General features: G+C 44.9%; 1 protein-coding gene across 50 annotated transcripts in view; it reads right to left on the bottom strand.

Moving 5' to 3' along the window:
- Positions 1 to 1,928: 1,928 nt before the first annotated feature.
- Positions 1,929 to 15,396, bottom strand: part of Rims2 (regulating synaptic membrane exocytosis 2) — a 431,117-nt gene continuing 417,649 nt past the window's right edge. For all 50 annotated transcript variants that reach the window (XM_085679037.2, XM_085679024.2, XM_085679028.2 and 47 more), the window contains 5 exons: positions 10,623 to 10,764; positions 7,592 to 7,704; positions 6,917 to 7,018; positions 5,127 to 5,266; positions 1,929 to 4,691 (listed from right to left, as the gene is read on the bottom strand). In XM_085679037.2, coding sequence (XP_085535163.2) covers positions 4,473 to 4,691; positions 5,127 to 5,266; positions 6,917 to 7,018; positions 7,592 to 7,704; positions 10,623 to 10,764 — 716 coding nt within the window. In that variant the 3' untranslated portion in view covers positions 1,929 to 4,472. The remainder of the gene's footprint in view (positions 4,692 to 5,126; positions 5,267 to 6,916; positions 7,019 to 7,591; positions 7,705 to 10,622; positions 10,765 to 15,396) is intronic.

Here is a 15,396-nt window from a genome sequence, read left to right as displayed (position 1 = left end):
TGTAGAAAGGAAACAGCGAGGAAGTGAACAGCAGCCGAGGAGCCGTTTCAGCCGGAGCAGCACAGAGACTCTTCACATCAGCTATCTCACTGGTAAGGCCTCTTTCCCATTAATTAACAACAAGCTTCTTGGGCCTGTAGACATGACCTAGCAGTTAAGAGTGCACTGCTCTTGTTAAGGGCCCGGAGGTTCAGGCAGCACAGCTCACGACTGATTGCATCCCCACTTCAGAACTCCTATGCCCCTCATTCCTGAAGGCATCTGCATTTACATGGATAAACCCCACCATTTACAACAATTAGCTTTTCAAACACCAATTCTTTAATGACTCAAGAATAATCCAGAATCTAGAACCCTCATTCTTTTTCTTGGATCGTTAATTCATTAATTCACTTTCTCACCCAGTCTTGAATGTGCTGCTGTCCAGACGCTGCAGAGACAAAGGTGGCAGAATTGGACTCCTCCAGATCTCTTACCCACTCTTCTCTTTGCTTAGACTATTTTCTTCTCACTCTAGTTTTCCATGGCCTTTACCTTCATTTTATTTAACCTGTTTGTGGACACCAGCTACCCGCACTGGCTGACTGGGCTAAACACTTGACTGCTCTTGAAAGACCCCATGGAGTTGGGAGACTCTCACTCAAGTCTCGGGATAACACGACCCGCCCCCAAGAACTCAAGAGAGACCATCCTTGCTGTAATCACATGAGGTTTATTGACAAGAACCAGTGCGCTGGGGCCGAGACTCATATCCCACACAGGGGTAGAGGAGTTGGACCCCGAGTAGCTGGGAGAAGGGGTATTTAAAGGAAGAAACCACAACCCAAAGCGGGTAGGGAGGGCGTTATTGGAAAATTCTGAAAATACCAGTGATAATCACAAGGGGGTAACTCCCCGTTTCTCAAGATTGTTCTCAAGATTATAATCTAACTCTGTGGTCAGCCAGTTCCTGGAGCAGAGTCACGGAACCAGCTAACTCTTCCTGCTAGGGGTCTGGGTTTATCCTGACCTTGCACTCTCACGGGAGCCCAGAGAAACTCACGTTGGGAATCCATTCTTACACCTGTAACTTCACCCTGGGTTGTCTTGCACAGAAGGACAGCTTCCCTGGGGGCAGTCCTGCTGTTCTGTGCCCTCTTCTGCCTGGAACAATGCTTCTAAATGAATTTGATTCAGTCCTCGAGTTCCTACTATGTGTCTCCACCACTGGAAACAACTGAGCCCCTCACAAAGCTGAGCAGACTTGCAATGGAAACACATCAGTTGGATGATAAGTTGGCTTACCGTCTTCACCCAGGGACCAGGATACTCAGCGTAGTGGTTTGAATGCTGCCCACCGGCTTCTATTTTTGAGTGCTTGGTCCTCAGTTAGTGGAACTGTTTGGGAAATATTAGAAAGCGTGGCCTTGTTGGAGGAGGTGTGTCACTGGGGGTGGGCACACATGATGTTTCAAAAGCATGTCTTACCTTCCCTCTTTCTGCCTACAGATCAGAATCCAGGTCTCAGATACTGCTCCAGCGACTGCCTGCATGCCGCCATGATTCCCACCATGATGATAAGGGACTAATCCTCTGAAACTGTAAGCCAGCCCCAGTTAAATGCTTTCTTTCATAAGTTGCCTTGCTCATGGCGTCTCTTCACAGCTACAGAAGAGTGACTGAGACACTGTAACCCTGACATCAGTAACCCTCAGGATGAACTCTCAGAGTCATCTCACTGGAAAATGCCCTAGCAACTTTCGATGATAAGAGCAGAAATCGCCCTAGACTTTACAGATACAGTCTACTAACAGCAGTGCGGTAACTCCTTCATGTCGTAAGTAGGAGAAGCAGCGCTGGCCGCCTGGGAATGACAGGCCAGTTCACAGGGTGAGTGGAGGGGGCTTGGGGATACAAGACGCCCCAGAGAGCACCAGGAACAACATACGTAAAGAAAATGTTTTATTTAAAGAGTTAAATACCATCACCAGAATGAATTGGATTTACATCAGTCGGTATTTGTTACAGGCCTAATCTGCCCTCCCCACACCGTTCTCCCACAACTGGGATTCTCTTTACTCGAAAACATCCTATGTATAGGGCAGTCACGGTCACTGGCATAGTGCTATTTACACGATGGAGTCATAGAGGTGCAGACATGTGAAAATTAAAAAAAAAACTACACCAACTTCAAAATAAATACTGCATAATGACAAGTATGTACAAATATTCCACAGTCATGTCCTTCTTATTAAAATTAGAAATAATTTGTATAGGAATCTGCAGAAAAGATCACGTGACTGCATCTTGGTGTCAGGAACACGGTAAGGGAGAATGAAGACGCTACAGGTCTATCCACCCGCGTCGCTGCTGGAACACAGGTGTCTAAATTGTCTCATCACACTGTGCTCCTTACCTCACTTCACCTGGCTCTGTCCTAGGTCTCAGGCAATCAAGACACGGGCTGGGCGTAGCTAGCTCATGTTGCACCACATAAAGAGAAGGCATTGTGAGTAAGAGCTCGTTTCAACTTCTGCACCATGTCAAGCACGACAGTTTGCAATGGTCAGCGTTGGTTGTGAAAACAGAAACAAAGAAAATATTTCTGTGTGCATGGCCTCCATTTAAACCAATGGGATGGAGATGGAGTTCAGAAAATCATTGCAAGGAGTTAACACCAATCTCTAAGGGCACGGAACCAAAGCCTGCGTAAGGAACGGGAAGGATGGGTGGCTTATGATGACCAGTGACATTTCCTCTCTTGGTGGACCTTGTGGCTCCACTCAATGGTAGAAACTGCCCATAGGCCAAAGGCGCGGTTTGCCTTGAGGGTTTGTGTATAGATGCTCGGTGATGGCATCGGATAACTAGTAAGAGGCATCATATTGACTTGGAGTCACCCAAATATTGGAGCTTTAAAATTCTTGCAAATTTATGTTTACTATATTTCTTTAGAAATATAATTTGTGAAAAATTGAATTTTCCTACAGAAAAATGAATTAATAAACAGCCCTGTGTTTCAGGGCTCCACATAGTCGGCCGTGTTTCTATTCACATAGTAAATGGAACTCAGCTAAAGAAACTGTTCCAACGAATTAGAAAACAAACAAAACCCGAGGCCTACAAATAATGCTTAACCCCCGTGTGAATAATGCTGGTGCTGGTGCTGAAAACAAATCCGAGAGACGTGACGGCGCCACATGACTGTAGGGGTCCTGGAAACTGAGGTTTGGAGGTGAAAGGAGAATTCCCATGCAGTGTCGAAAAAACTTGGAATGTTCAAACATCCTCTCTGTCAAACACACGCTGACGTGCTCTGTATCCCAGTCGTGTTACGGGATCCTTCCAACATGCCTGAAATAAAGAGAGCTCCCGAACAGACGTGAGAAATCCATCAATTCAGATGCATCTGGGACTCTGAACCAAATATGGGGTCAGGTCAAAGACTTGCAGGGTTTTAGTGTAAGGGTCACTCTGGAGGAGAGAAAGGAAAGAAGAGGTCAAAAGTGAGAAGAAAAGTGAGACAGAAAAGAGGAGAAAGATGTGAAAATCTGCACATGTTGAACTTCGTAAGGTCTGTATATTTAACATGGAAATAAATGGAGTATGTTATACTATTGTCACATAAAGAGGATTTCCAGTATCTGCTAGAAAGTATTTCCATTGGTAATGTCTGCCAAAACACAGACTGAGAGTAGAGAATAAACATGGTGTGTCTTGGTATCACCCTGCAGCATTCGCTCCCATTTTAAAACCATGCACTAGTGAAATTTATTTTTAAAAATAATATAAATTGTTGAAAATGGCTGATTTTTTATTTTATTTTATTATTTTTTTTTTTGCAAGTTGCAGCCCCGAGAAAATAATTTAAATATTCAGCTATCTGTGTCCATGCAGAAAAGTCTCTTTGATTTCATCCAGTGCAGTTCAGTCACAGACTTGGGATTTCCAGAGTCCAACCATGGCCGCAGCTGCGAACGCCATGCTCCCGGAGCTCCCCAGAGTCTCCCAGTCTCCCTGCCGGAGCCGACTCTGCTCCCGGCCGCTTCTTTGGTCTCTTGCTTTCCACCTGACGCTTCCTAGACTTTGCTCCTTGGCCTGCAGTGTGGCTTAATGGCTGTAGAGCTCCATTTCTGTGGCATAACAGGCTTTGGGGTCAGAGAAACGAAGAAAAACAATAAAAATATAAAGGTGCCATTGAAAAGGGCTGACTGATTCTTTGAGATTAATCCATGGCTTCAGATTGGACTGGATCTCGAGTGTCACTGAACTCCAAACCCGACAGTTCTTCACAGCTCTGCTCCTTCACCTGAGGGCCTTCGCTAGGGCACAGTGCGGACGACTCCCTCTGAGGACACAGGGTCGCTTTATAGCCCTAGACGTGGGCTCCGAGGACACAACATTAAGCATGCAGTGTTGCCAGGGCTTTCGACCTGTGCGTTTTCTTCTGTGTGTGTGTGTCGCTGGTAGTGGTGACAACAGTTTTACGGTTGCTATGAGCGAGAGTAAGAAGGTCCAGTGGAACTTTCCAGAGATGACTGGGAAGCCCTTCTTGTCAGAGGTGCCAAAGTGGGGTCCACCAGGGAGGAGGGAGGGAAGAGTTTGAACCACCCAATGACCATATTGGACAGTTCCAGTTCGTCTAAAAGTATCTGGGCCACTCCCATGAAGGATTTGTGATCCATGCGGCCGTAATCTCCCCAGACAATGATCTGTTGGCAAAATAAAAAGTAACATTAGTTCAAACACACAAATCACAACCCACAAGTGAAGTCATAACTAAACTAGTAAAATGTGTTCAGCTAACGTGCTGTTGTCAAGGTCAAGGTAAGTAGCAGAGTCTGATCGATGACAATGTGGCCTTTGGCTCCCAGAAGTTAGGGTTGTACTAGGGAAACCACACTACAGTGTGAAGGTCTGAAGTCACCCAGGAAAAAAGCTGGTGTTTAACCCAGGCTTGCATGTCTGAGGGAGCTCCCCTGTAGGGAGACCAACAACAAACAGCTTCAGAGCCCTGGCCACTACCTCCAGTGGACAGGATCTCAGCCATGAGGAACGGAAAAGAATTGGACAGGGAGGACACTGAATCTAAGATCAGGCTGCAGGAAAGTGCTTTCCAGTGTCAGAGGTCAGTAAGGAGTGCACACCTGTAACACCTTCCCCTGGGGGCTCTCCTCGAAGGACAAGAGCTGCTGATACAGGGGCTCCAGCGTCTTCCTCGCCACCTTTGTCTTCTTTTTGGCTATGCAGACTCCATTGTCTAATAGATACACCTTGACATACGGTGCTGGGGAGAGAAAGCAGAGTGAGTGACGGCCGCTGCTACGAAATGCCCAGCTCACGGGGGACAAGAACAACAGCTCCATCAGCTCAGGGGACAAGGACAACGGCTCCATCAGCTCAGGGGACAAGGACAACGGCTCCATCAGCTCAGGGGACAAGGACAACGGCTCCAGCTCCATCAGCTCACGGGGGACAAGAACAACAGCTCCATCAGCTCACGGGGGACAAGAACAACGGCTCCATCAGCTCAGGGGACAAGGACAATGGCTTCATCAGCTCACGGGGGACAAGAACAACGGCTCCATCAGCTCACGGGGGACAAGAACAACGGCTCCATCAGCTCAGGGGACAAGGACAACGGCTCCATCAGCTCACGGGGGACAAGAACAACGGCTCCATCAGCTCACGGGGGACAAGAACAACAGCTCCATCAGCTCAGGGGACAAGAACAATGGCTCCCTCACTTCAGTGAGTGATTCACCCTCACTGAAGAGCTGGCAGCCCTCTACTCACAGGCCTGCCTTCCTTGTCAAAACCACCATGAACACTTGCCAGCCGTTCAGTTTTAAGTATGTTGACACAGCCTTTGATAGTATTTTGTTTTCTCTCCTGGCATTTCTTTCTTGTACAGACTTAAGTGTTAAATTAAATAAGGCAAACTGTTTCTACTCACTAACAAGATTCAAGAGCAATGTCTTTAAGTTATCAAAATTTCGCTGTCACTAAACATGCCCCAAAGGAGCCTGTTTGAGTCACTTCCACAGCTGACTCACATTTAAAGATATTTATTGGCTGGCAGTGGTATGAGGACAAGACAGGCATGGGCTCTGGGGTGGTGTGTTCAAGAGTAATGTGGAGAGGCAGTTCAGGAGGAATTCTGTGACTGAAGCCTTCCTTATATGACAGAGACTTAACGGAAAGCAGGTTCAGGGTGCCTCACTGCTTCTCAGTATGTGAAGGAGCCAATCACCCTCAAGACATTCACAACACAATTTCAACGTGAGACAGCCAGCAATGTACACTTGCTTCAAAACTTCCTTCAAGGACTGAGGAGTTGAGAGAGAAATAGAGAATTATAGGCCAGTGCAGGTGCTGGGGACGGGGTATGTTCAGAAGTCAGTTTTCTAGACTGGATCCACTGATCTCTGCGCAGTGCTCTTAGACTCTGTGCTGTTTCGACGGCTCCAGGTACCCTGAATTATAATTATGTTTCAATATGAAAAGCGTGGCAGCAAGTTATGGTAGGGAGAGCCTCTCATAAACTGCAGGACCAGACGCTTGCCTTAGAGTAGCCAGCATTCACAGGCTTATAGGCCTGTAGGGATCTAATCGATTTTTATTCTAATCTCAGAGCTGGAAGGATGCCTAGGGACAATCTGAAGCTCCTGGTAAGCTGAAGAACGTAAAACAGCCGCTACTTGGAAAAGGCACTTCTAATGCGTATCTCAGCTGTGCATGTGGTTGTTCAAAACCTTGCACGATCCCTACAGGTCATCCACTTCCGGCTCCCTCAGAGCACACATGTGAGCCGCTCCAGCCCCCAAGCAGTGCAAATGCTGGCGTTACCCATTCACGTCTCGATTACAAAGATTCCAGCCGAGAAAGGAAACAACACAGACTACTAGGAACAACAGGGGAACCTCTTCTGTTTTACCTGGCAGTGTCTTGGAACCTGGTTTTACAACAAGGCCGCGAGCCCGAATGATTTCCACCTCCAATTGTCCCTTTTTGTCCATCATTCCCACCTGAATGTCACCTGGTGGGACACAGGGAAGAAAAACAGGAAGAAGGAGGAATGTTTGTGCCAAAGAACTTGGCTTCAGACATTTTCCGGATGTTTTCCTAAGTCCCCAGACACATTCCTAAGTCCCCAGATACATTCCTAAGTCTCCAGATACATTCATAAGTCCCCAGATACATTCATAAGTCTCCAGATACATTCATAAGTCTCCAGATACATTCATAAGTCCCCAGATACATTCATAAGTCTCCAGATACATTCATAAGTCTCCAGATATATCCATAAGTTCCCAGATAGATTCATAAGCCCCCAGATACATTCATAAGTTCCCAGATGTATTCATAAGTCCTCAGATGTATTCATAAGTTCTCAGATGTATTCATTCTTTAAGATTAAATGTTCTCAGCAGTGTGCTGCTTTAAAGATGAACAGAAATCACAAAAGAAAAAATTAATAGCGTTTACTATTAAAATCTGGGACCTTTTATTCTTACTGGTAATAATGTTAAAAATATCACGAAATTGAGGGAACGTGACTTTTCTGTAATCTAAAGGACAAACAATAAAGTCATGTGACATAAACTCTTACCCATCGCAGGGGTAGCCAGGGTCTGGCGTCCCACTAGCTGAGCAGGGCCCAGGCCATCGAGGAAATCGCTGAACTGGCTGTCAGAGGCCAGGCGGACGCCAGGGAAAATCAGGCTGGAGGCAAAGGGACATGTAGGATTAAATCCTCAACCGTCCCCCCTTTCAGGCAAGCTTGAGTTTCCTGCTGGCCTCATTAGTAAGGCAGGCTAAGGCATCACTAATATTCATCGGACTCCAACATCCCATGCCACCTCCCACAGCTCAGTCCATGTTATATTCTCCAGGCTCCGCGCCTGTCACCGGAAGTACCTGCTGCACTATGCAGGCTTTGGTTATGTGTCTTCTCTCACTTGGTCTGGGAGGCAGGAGAAACGATTTCTGTTGTGCATGCTCAGTATACACGGAGCACTTATCTATGGCATGCTTTGCCGAGTTTTATCCTCTTAGCTATACTAAGAGTTTATTATTTACCTTTTTACAGTTAAAAAAATTGGATCATTCCCATCATCATATAAATACGTTGCAATTCCATCATACAACAGGAAAACCAGCCCCTTCCCTGATTGCGTTCTCCTCCCCAGTCTATGTCAGCCTGTGACTACAGCAATCAGCGTCAGCCTGTAACTACAGCAGTCAGCGTCAGCCTGTGACTATAGCAGTCAGTGTCAGCCTGTGACTACAGCAGTTAGCACCAGCTGTGACTACAGCAGTCAGCGTCAGCCTGTGACTACAGCAGTCAGCGTCAGCCTGTGACTACAGTGTATTTCCTGCTGTCACTGTTCCATCCTCATTGAAGTGAACAGATCAGCAACACAATCAATCCTCCCTTCTTCCCTGAGAGACATTTTTGAGTCACTTCCTGAAGACTCTGGGGTTCCAGGCTCTCTCTCTTCTCTTCTGCCATCTGGCTTTAACCTCTGCAGTTCTGGTATTAAACACCCGAACTCCATCTCTGTGCCTCTTATCTTTTCTATGTGTCTGAGTCCTTGGAGGTCTCAGCGAACCTGAAGGCATCTGTTTCGGTGTTGCCTAGCTAAGAGCGTCTCTGGTTTAGCCTTCTTTTCTGGGCCACACATGTTCATCCCCACAGCACAGTTAGCTAACAGGATATCTACTAAGTGTCTGAAAGTTAACTTAACCTAAACTGACAAACTGAAATCTCCTGCCTCCTCTCCACACTAAATAAATAAAATGTAATAAAAATTAAAACAAAAAAGCTAAGGAATAAGAGGGATCATTTCTCCAGAGACGTCTCATATATATATAAGATGGAGGATCCTGCAATCAGGTGTTACGGAATATTTAGTTAGCCTTCTCTCATTTATTTCGAGAATAAAATAACATCCTTAAAACTTATGGTACCCAATTTATTGTGTATTTTACTATTTTCTTATAAATTAAACATTTTTGATGAAGTCTATCTTGTCTTTTGGATGGGTAGACGTCATTCTGTCTCTTGTTCATCTGGAGCTCCAGCTTTTATAGTCTAGAATCTTATAAACAACAGATACCTGACACCCTTAGTGACCCCCCTTCATGTAAGGAGCATAATGTAATTTGCCAAAAAAATATAGAGTCCCAGAACCCAAGATGAGAGCCTTGGTCTCCTCATGCTATTTTGGTTCCTGTGACTCCTAAGCCCACTGTCTTAACTTCTGATTTGATTCTCTCGTATGGCTCATATGGAACTCACAGCATACTGTCTGAAACACTAGAAGGTAATCTTGGTTGAATGAACTTATGAGTATTCATGTTATTTCTCCAATAAAATGGTAAACATCTGAGGTGGAAGCCCTGTACCCCTGGCAGCTCCACAGTAGACTGTAAGCTTGTGTGTGCAGCAAACATTCCCATAGAGCACAGCTCAGAGCACATTTGTCTTTTGCGTTTCTTCAGTCCCTTGTATGGAGCGCGCCACATGCCTGCGTCTGAGCCGCTGCCACACTCCTCTCCCGCTCAGCTCGGCTCCTCCTCTGCACTTCCTTGATGATTAGCAAATCTGTTTCTTTCCCTTCACCTCAAATCTCAAAAATCCAACCTGTTTCTACATCTCTATTTAAAAATTTCAGGAATATGTACCTCTCCTTTATTTATATAATTACGTTGGACAAAATATCATTAGGTTATGTAATTAATGGTAGCCAAATTTTCCTATGGTTTCAACTCTGAATTGGCTACACGGAAACTTTTCATGGTGATGACAGAGGGAGGCCCTGAGCCTCACTTTCCCTCCTGATGTCCTCTGTACCTCAAATAAAGGTCAGAAGTCACTAAATACAGCTGTTCTGGAGACAGGGCCACCCCATGTTTATGAACCTTTCCAAGAATTTTATGTTAGTGGATTCAAAGAAAAGCAACATAGAAAAAGGCTCACCAACTTTTTGTTGCTATTTTCTTTTGATTATTGTTTCACATACTTAAGATAAATTATATATCTTTCAATGCATAAGTTTTTCAATAGCATCTCTTCAACACATCAAAGATTTTTTACATTAAAATTATTTAAAAATTATTAAATTTTATGTGTCTGGGTGTTTTCATATATGGCTATGCACCATGTGCATGCAGTGCCTGAGGTGGCCAGAAGAGGGCGTCTGATCTAGCACTGCAGTTACAGTTGAGAGCCTGTTTGTGGGTACTGGGATCAAACCCATTCTTAGGGTTTTAGAAATACTGGGAATATTTCTAGCCTCTGTGCCACCTCTCCAGGCCCAACACTGGAGACTTTAAAAACTAATATTGCCTACATGGTTTGACATTTTGCTCACTATTTCAAAGATTTCAGTTCCTGTTTTAAGCTTGGACAAACCATTCTATACAGGTAATATTGAGAGTCACATCGTAGCATCTTGTCCTACAAGTAAAGCGCTTTACCTCCCCCAAGCTATTTCATTGAAAATAAAAAGCCAGATCGGTAAACTGATCAGTGGGCTGAGACAAGCTCTCGGGGACGAGCCGGGGAAGGCGGAAGTGGGCTGCCAACAGTGTGAGCTAGCTCTCCTGCGCGCGGGGCACGGCGCGGCCTCACTCACTTTCCTTCAGAGCTGTAGCTGTTCATGCTGCCGTCCGTGGACTCCCGGCTGGCCTGCCGGGTCATCCAGTTCCTCATCTCCACCGCCAGGCCGGTTTCCGTGCTTCTCTGGACAGTGCTCCGGAGCTTTTTACCCCCTGCTTCTGCAGAGACAGAAACCCGAAGCCATCAGAATTTTGCCATCGCTTCCCGGCTACAGAACTGGCTGGCCAGCACCCGGAGCCTGCAAATGAGAAGAGCTGTGCATAGCGTCTTAAGAGACACGGTGAAAGTATTTTAGATCCTTCAAGGTGGTGTCTCCCTGGGTGCGCAGCACAAGGTACCATTGTTTATTTCCACTTAAAACATTGTTCAAATCATTAGCATGAGAAACAGAATGATTCAAACTGAGGATAATAAAATAAGCTTTGTTTTCATTGTAATATTTAAATTACCATATCAATTTATGCCTCTTCATTTTTTTATTGTCATTTTTAAATGCCAAATTAATTTATGCTTACCTTTCCCCCATTTCTTTTGTCTCAGTGAAAGAAATAGGCCTTCATGTAATACAAAGAACCAGATGGTGAGGGTTATTCAATTTTTAGCTTTAACTTCTATACAAAGTTTAGGGTGCCAGCTATGAAAAGGCAAAGGAAGCTATACAAAAAGAATAGCCCTATTTGAAGGCAGTTTTGATTCTGCTGGTAACTTCCAGAAAGATTGTGTAATATAAAATTCCTGACGCATCCTGTGAAGGACTTTTTTGTCCTTGGACAGTCATCTGGTGGTGTTTTCTCCCAGAATGCCACGGGAGGACCAGCACCAAGGAAAGGAGAGCAGCGCCAGCTTGGCTGTGAGCCAAATGTGCTACCTGGGAAGATCAGAACTCCAGAGAGGGAGGAGGATTCAGATGGGCTTGACAAACGGGCCTACTGGGGCTCCAGGAAAAGAAACGGTATGTCTTGGGCAAGAGAGACTACACAGACAGAAGAGCAAAGCCAGGCGTGGTCATGTGACCATGGCTCAAGCACGTGACGTGAGTAGACACGAAACAGCCAAAACCGTGAAGAGCCTGGACTGCTGGGGACGGAGCTGGGACACTAGCAATTCATTTGCTCTTTGGCAGGCCTCTTTGGTTCACGCTGCTGCAGGAGAAGAACAGCCATGAGACACGCTCTTGCAGCGGCTGGTGTTAGTAACTTCTCTTAAATGCTGTGCTGCTGCGGGCGTGAGAAGACTTCTGACAGTTGCTTCACTCCGAAACAGTGCTCTCGGTGTCACCCGTTTCTCATTTCCAGCTTTGATCCACATTAAAGCACTTCAGAGTAGACACAAAACACACATTGTGACGATCTCTAGCGAGTCAAAAGATGCTACTTTAGATGTGCAGTAAACAAGGCGTTCTGAGAAAGGACAAGGAAACAGAAGGCTTCCTCAAAGAAAGCTCTTCATCAGAGGGACTCTGGTGACACTGGCGTGGAGACTCTGCGCCACCTTCTTTATCTGCTCCACTTTGAAACACTTGCATAGAGACAAAGTTGAAAATAATAATTGGTGGCCTCCTGTGGAACAGTGACTGAGCTAGTATGGCTCGCCACTGAAGGCTACCATTAAAAGTCAGACCATGAGAAAAGATGTATGAGCCAAGTGATCAGTCCACAAACTAGTTCTGTTATGGGAATAAAAAGATGGTCTGTCCTGATAGACAGAGCCAGCACCATCTTAATCAAGTCATTGAATTCGGCAGTATATGGAAACCTATTAAGTTATTCTGGACAAAAATGTACCAACTGTTTCTAATCAAGTCTTCTGGTTCTCAAAAAACATAGAAGGTAAAGTCACAAGACAAATAGCACACACACACACACACTCAAAGCATCCAGACAAAACCCAGATATGAGATATTGTTCAAGAGAACTGGTCTAGGTTCCTAAGATACTAACACTGTGGAAACAAGGCAATCTAGATCAAAAGACAGCAGGAGATGTGAGCCAGTGAGTGACTTTGGCTGAATGGATTTTTGCCTTGTTTGTAAAACCAAACTGAAATAAGAAGTCTTTTAAACAAAATAATTTTGTGAAATGTCAAAATCATTAAAAGGCAATTTTAAGACAGGTAGGGAAAATCTGAATATAGATTGGATATTAATTAGAGGAGAGGCTGCTAAACTTTTAAGTGGATTATAGTAAGTATTATAATGAGTTTCCTGACTATTACATATATGTCAAATATTTGGATGCAAAATCTTTTATTATCAACATTTTACTTTCAAATGGTATAGGAAAAACAAATATACATATGAGTAAGAAGAATATTTTTAAAAAGATGAGGTGGCAGAGGTAACTGTAGTATTCATCAACCTAACATTAATGATCTTTTTGCCTGGGATGTCTGGACACATTTTAGGGGCATCTGGGATGTCTGGACCTGCTTTAGGGGCATCTGGGATGTTTAGACATGCTTCAGGGGCATCTGTATGGGGATCTAGATATATGCAAGGAAAGAGCACAGAGATGAACCCAGGGTGTGTAAGGATGAAGGAGCCTAGGTTCCTAAAATCTCAGGATGCAGAACAGCAATTCTGAAACCTATTGTTTTCTATTTAATCTGACACGATTGCGCAAAAGCGACTTGAAATATGCTGTTAGTGGGTGCTGAGTAGCAGACACCACTTGGCTAAGAACAACAACACTTAAAGAAGAGCTCACAACCCTTCTGTCCACAACTGCTTTACTGACATAGCCTCCTCCTAAGTTTGAAAATCCCTGCTTTTACAGACAAAGCATCTAAGGGCCCAGAAGATCACAAAGAGTTCCTGAAGACACACAGCAAGCGACAGGATTAGAACGTGTACTCAGTTGCCCTATTCCATGGTCTCTGCATTTATTTACTTGTTAGATTAGAACTAACTGCCTCGGAATCTGTACATCTGACTGAGAGATGGTGCAAAGAAAACCCTTTAGAAGTAGCCTGGTGGCCCGGGAAGAAGCAGGGCCTCAAACCAGCTAGGCCCTGGTGTCAAATCGCTTCTCTCCTCTTAACTAACTGCATGGCACTGTGCAAGTAACCCCTACGTTCTTAGATTGTGAGATAATAAGAGATAACCGGCAGGACACTGGAGAAGGTTAATGAAAACATCTACAGTGCTTGGAAACACAGACCGTCTTCAACCAGGGCAGAGGAGAAGCTAACACCTTCTGACGGGTCTTGGCCACTACCCAGCTAGTTGTGCGGCCTCTCTAAGTCACAGCCCCGCTCTGATTCCGGGGCAGGCTGTCTATGAAAAGGACAGGGAGAGGAGAGCAGATGACCCCTGGCAGCTTTCTTCCTTAAGTCTGTGAGTTTGTCTCACTGGTGTACAAATGGCCATGACTAACAACAGTCCTATGCTGAGGGAGTAGGCTACTGCCGAAGAATCCCAAGTTCCTATCAGTAGCCCTGAAAAATTTGTCATTTTATTTATTCCACTATCTGAAATATTTATAGACTTACTTAGAAATTTCGAGCACCATAAAAATTTTTATGTCACTTTCACAATAAAGGCAATTTAACTTGAATATAATGCGTTATGGCTATTCATGTGTAATGATGTCATGTTGCTATGCAACTTAAAAACTACATTCATGTAATAGGAAGGTCTGTGAGAGTGAGTGCAAGAGAGGCAGGCAGAATTCTATGCCGGTCCTGATGACCATGTTACATTCCACTGCAAAAGTGATTCTGCTAATTAACTAAGGCAACTAAATTAGTTATTTAAAGGTAGGGAGGTTACCTGAGTGGGCCAGCCTTGCCATTCCAGGCCTTTGAAAGCAGAATGATGTCTCTGGCTGGTTTCAGGAGGGAATGAGAGAAAGCAGAATCACAAGAAAGATGCTTTGTACGTTTGCTGGCTTGAAGATGGAGAGACACTTGTCAAGGACATTGTGGCCCCTGGAAGCCACTGAGAGGGAGCTCCACCTGACAAGCTGCAGGAAAACCTGAGTGGAGTCTGCCACCTGCAATAAACTAGACTCTGCCACCAACACGAGTGCCTGGAGAACAGGGCCGCTGGCTAGAGGTCAGCTGACGTTTTGGTTTCTGTGGTGTTACACATCACCATCCTGTGCTAGGTTTAAGATCTAATGAGTAGGTGTTGATTTCGGATGCTGAATGTCACAGCATCAGAAGACATGAACAGCAGATTCCTTCCTTAGACATAGTTTTAATGAAACATACACAAAACTATTTTATCATGGTTGTGGGGGTAGACCAGCCCAAACTGTTTCAAATTTAGGTATGCTTTTAAAAATGTGAGTACCTGTGCACATGCATATATACATATATGCACAGTACATTAAAGAACACACAATCAGTGAGCCCACATCTCAAGCCCAGGTTGGGCTGTGGTTGAGCCCTTAAGTCACTCCCTTGGGTGTGAGGTATTTTAAGCATTTGGGGAAGATGCCTGCAAGTCAAAATCAAGTTCTTCCATTGCGAACACCAGAGGCAGAAGGCAGCACACGGGGGTGGGGGGGGGGTGGGGGGAGTCTGTACCATTTCACTCTGCTTAACCTCATGACTCATTTACCTGGCATTTTCTGTTTTCAAAGAAAATCACTTGATCAAAAACTCCAAATGCCTGATATTTCCCCCAATATCAGGAAACTATTCAAGGGGCTTGACAACAGAAATGAAAATGTCCTCATTGCTATTGACTTGGGAGACTGTCTTATTATCTGCCTAAGACTAGGGTGACACTTGAAACCAAGCTCGGTTTCATGGCGGTGTCTTTTGAACCCTAGATACACGGAAGT

Source organism: Myodes glareolus, chromosome 19 (assembly GCF_982192425.1).
Source record: "Myodes glareolus chromosome 19, mMyoGla1.1, whole genome shotgun sequence".
NCBI lineage: Eukaryota > Metazoa > Chordata > Mammalia > Rodentia > Cricetidae > Myodes > Myodes glareolus.
Note: the sequence above shows the minus strand (reverse complement) of the source record. Positions and strands in the feature narration are given on the sequence as shown.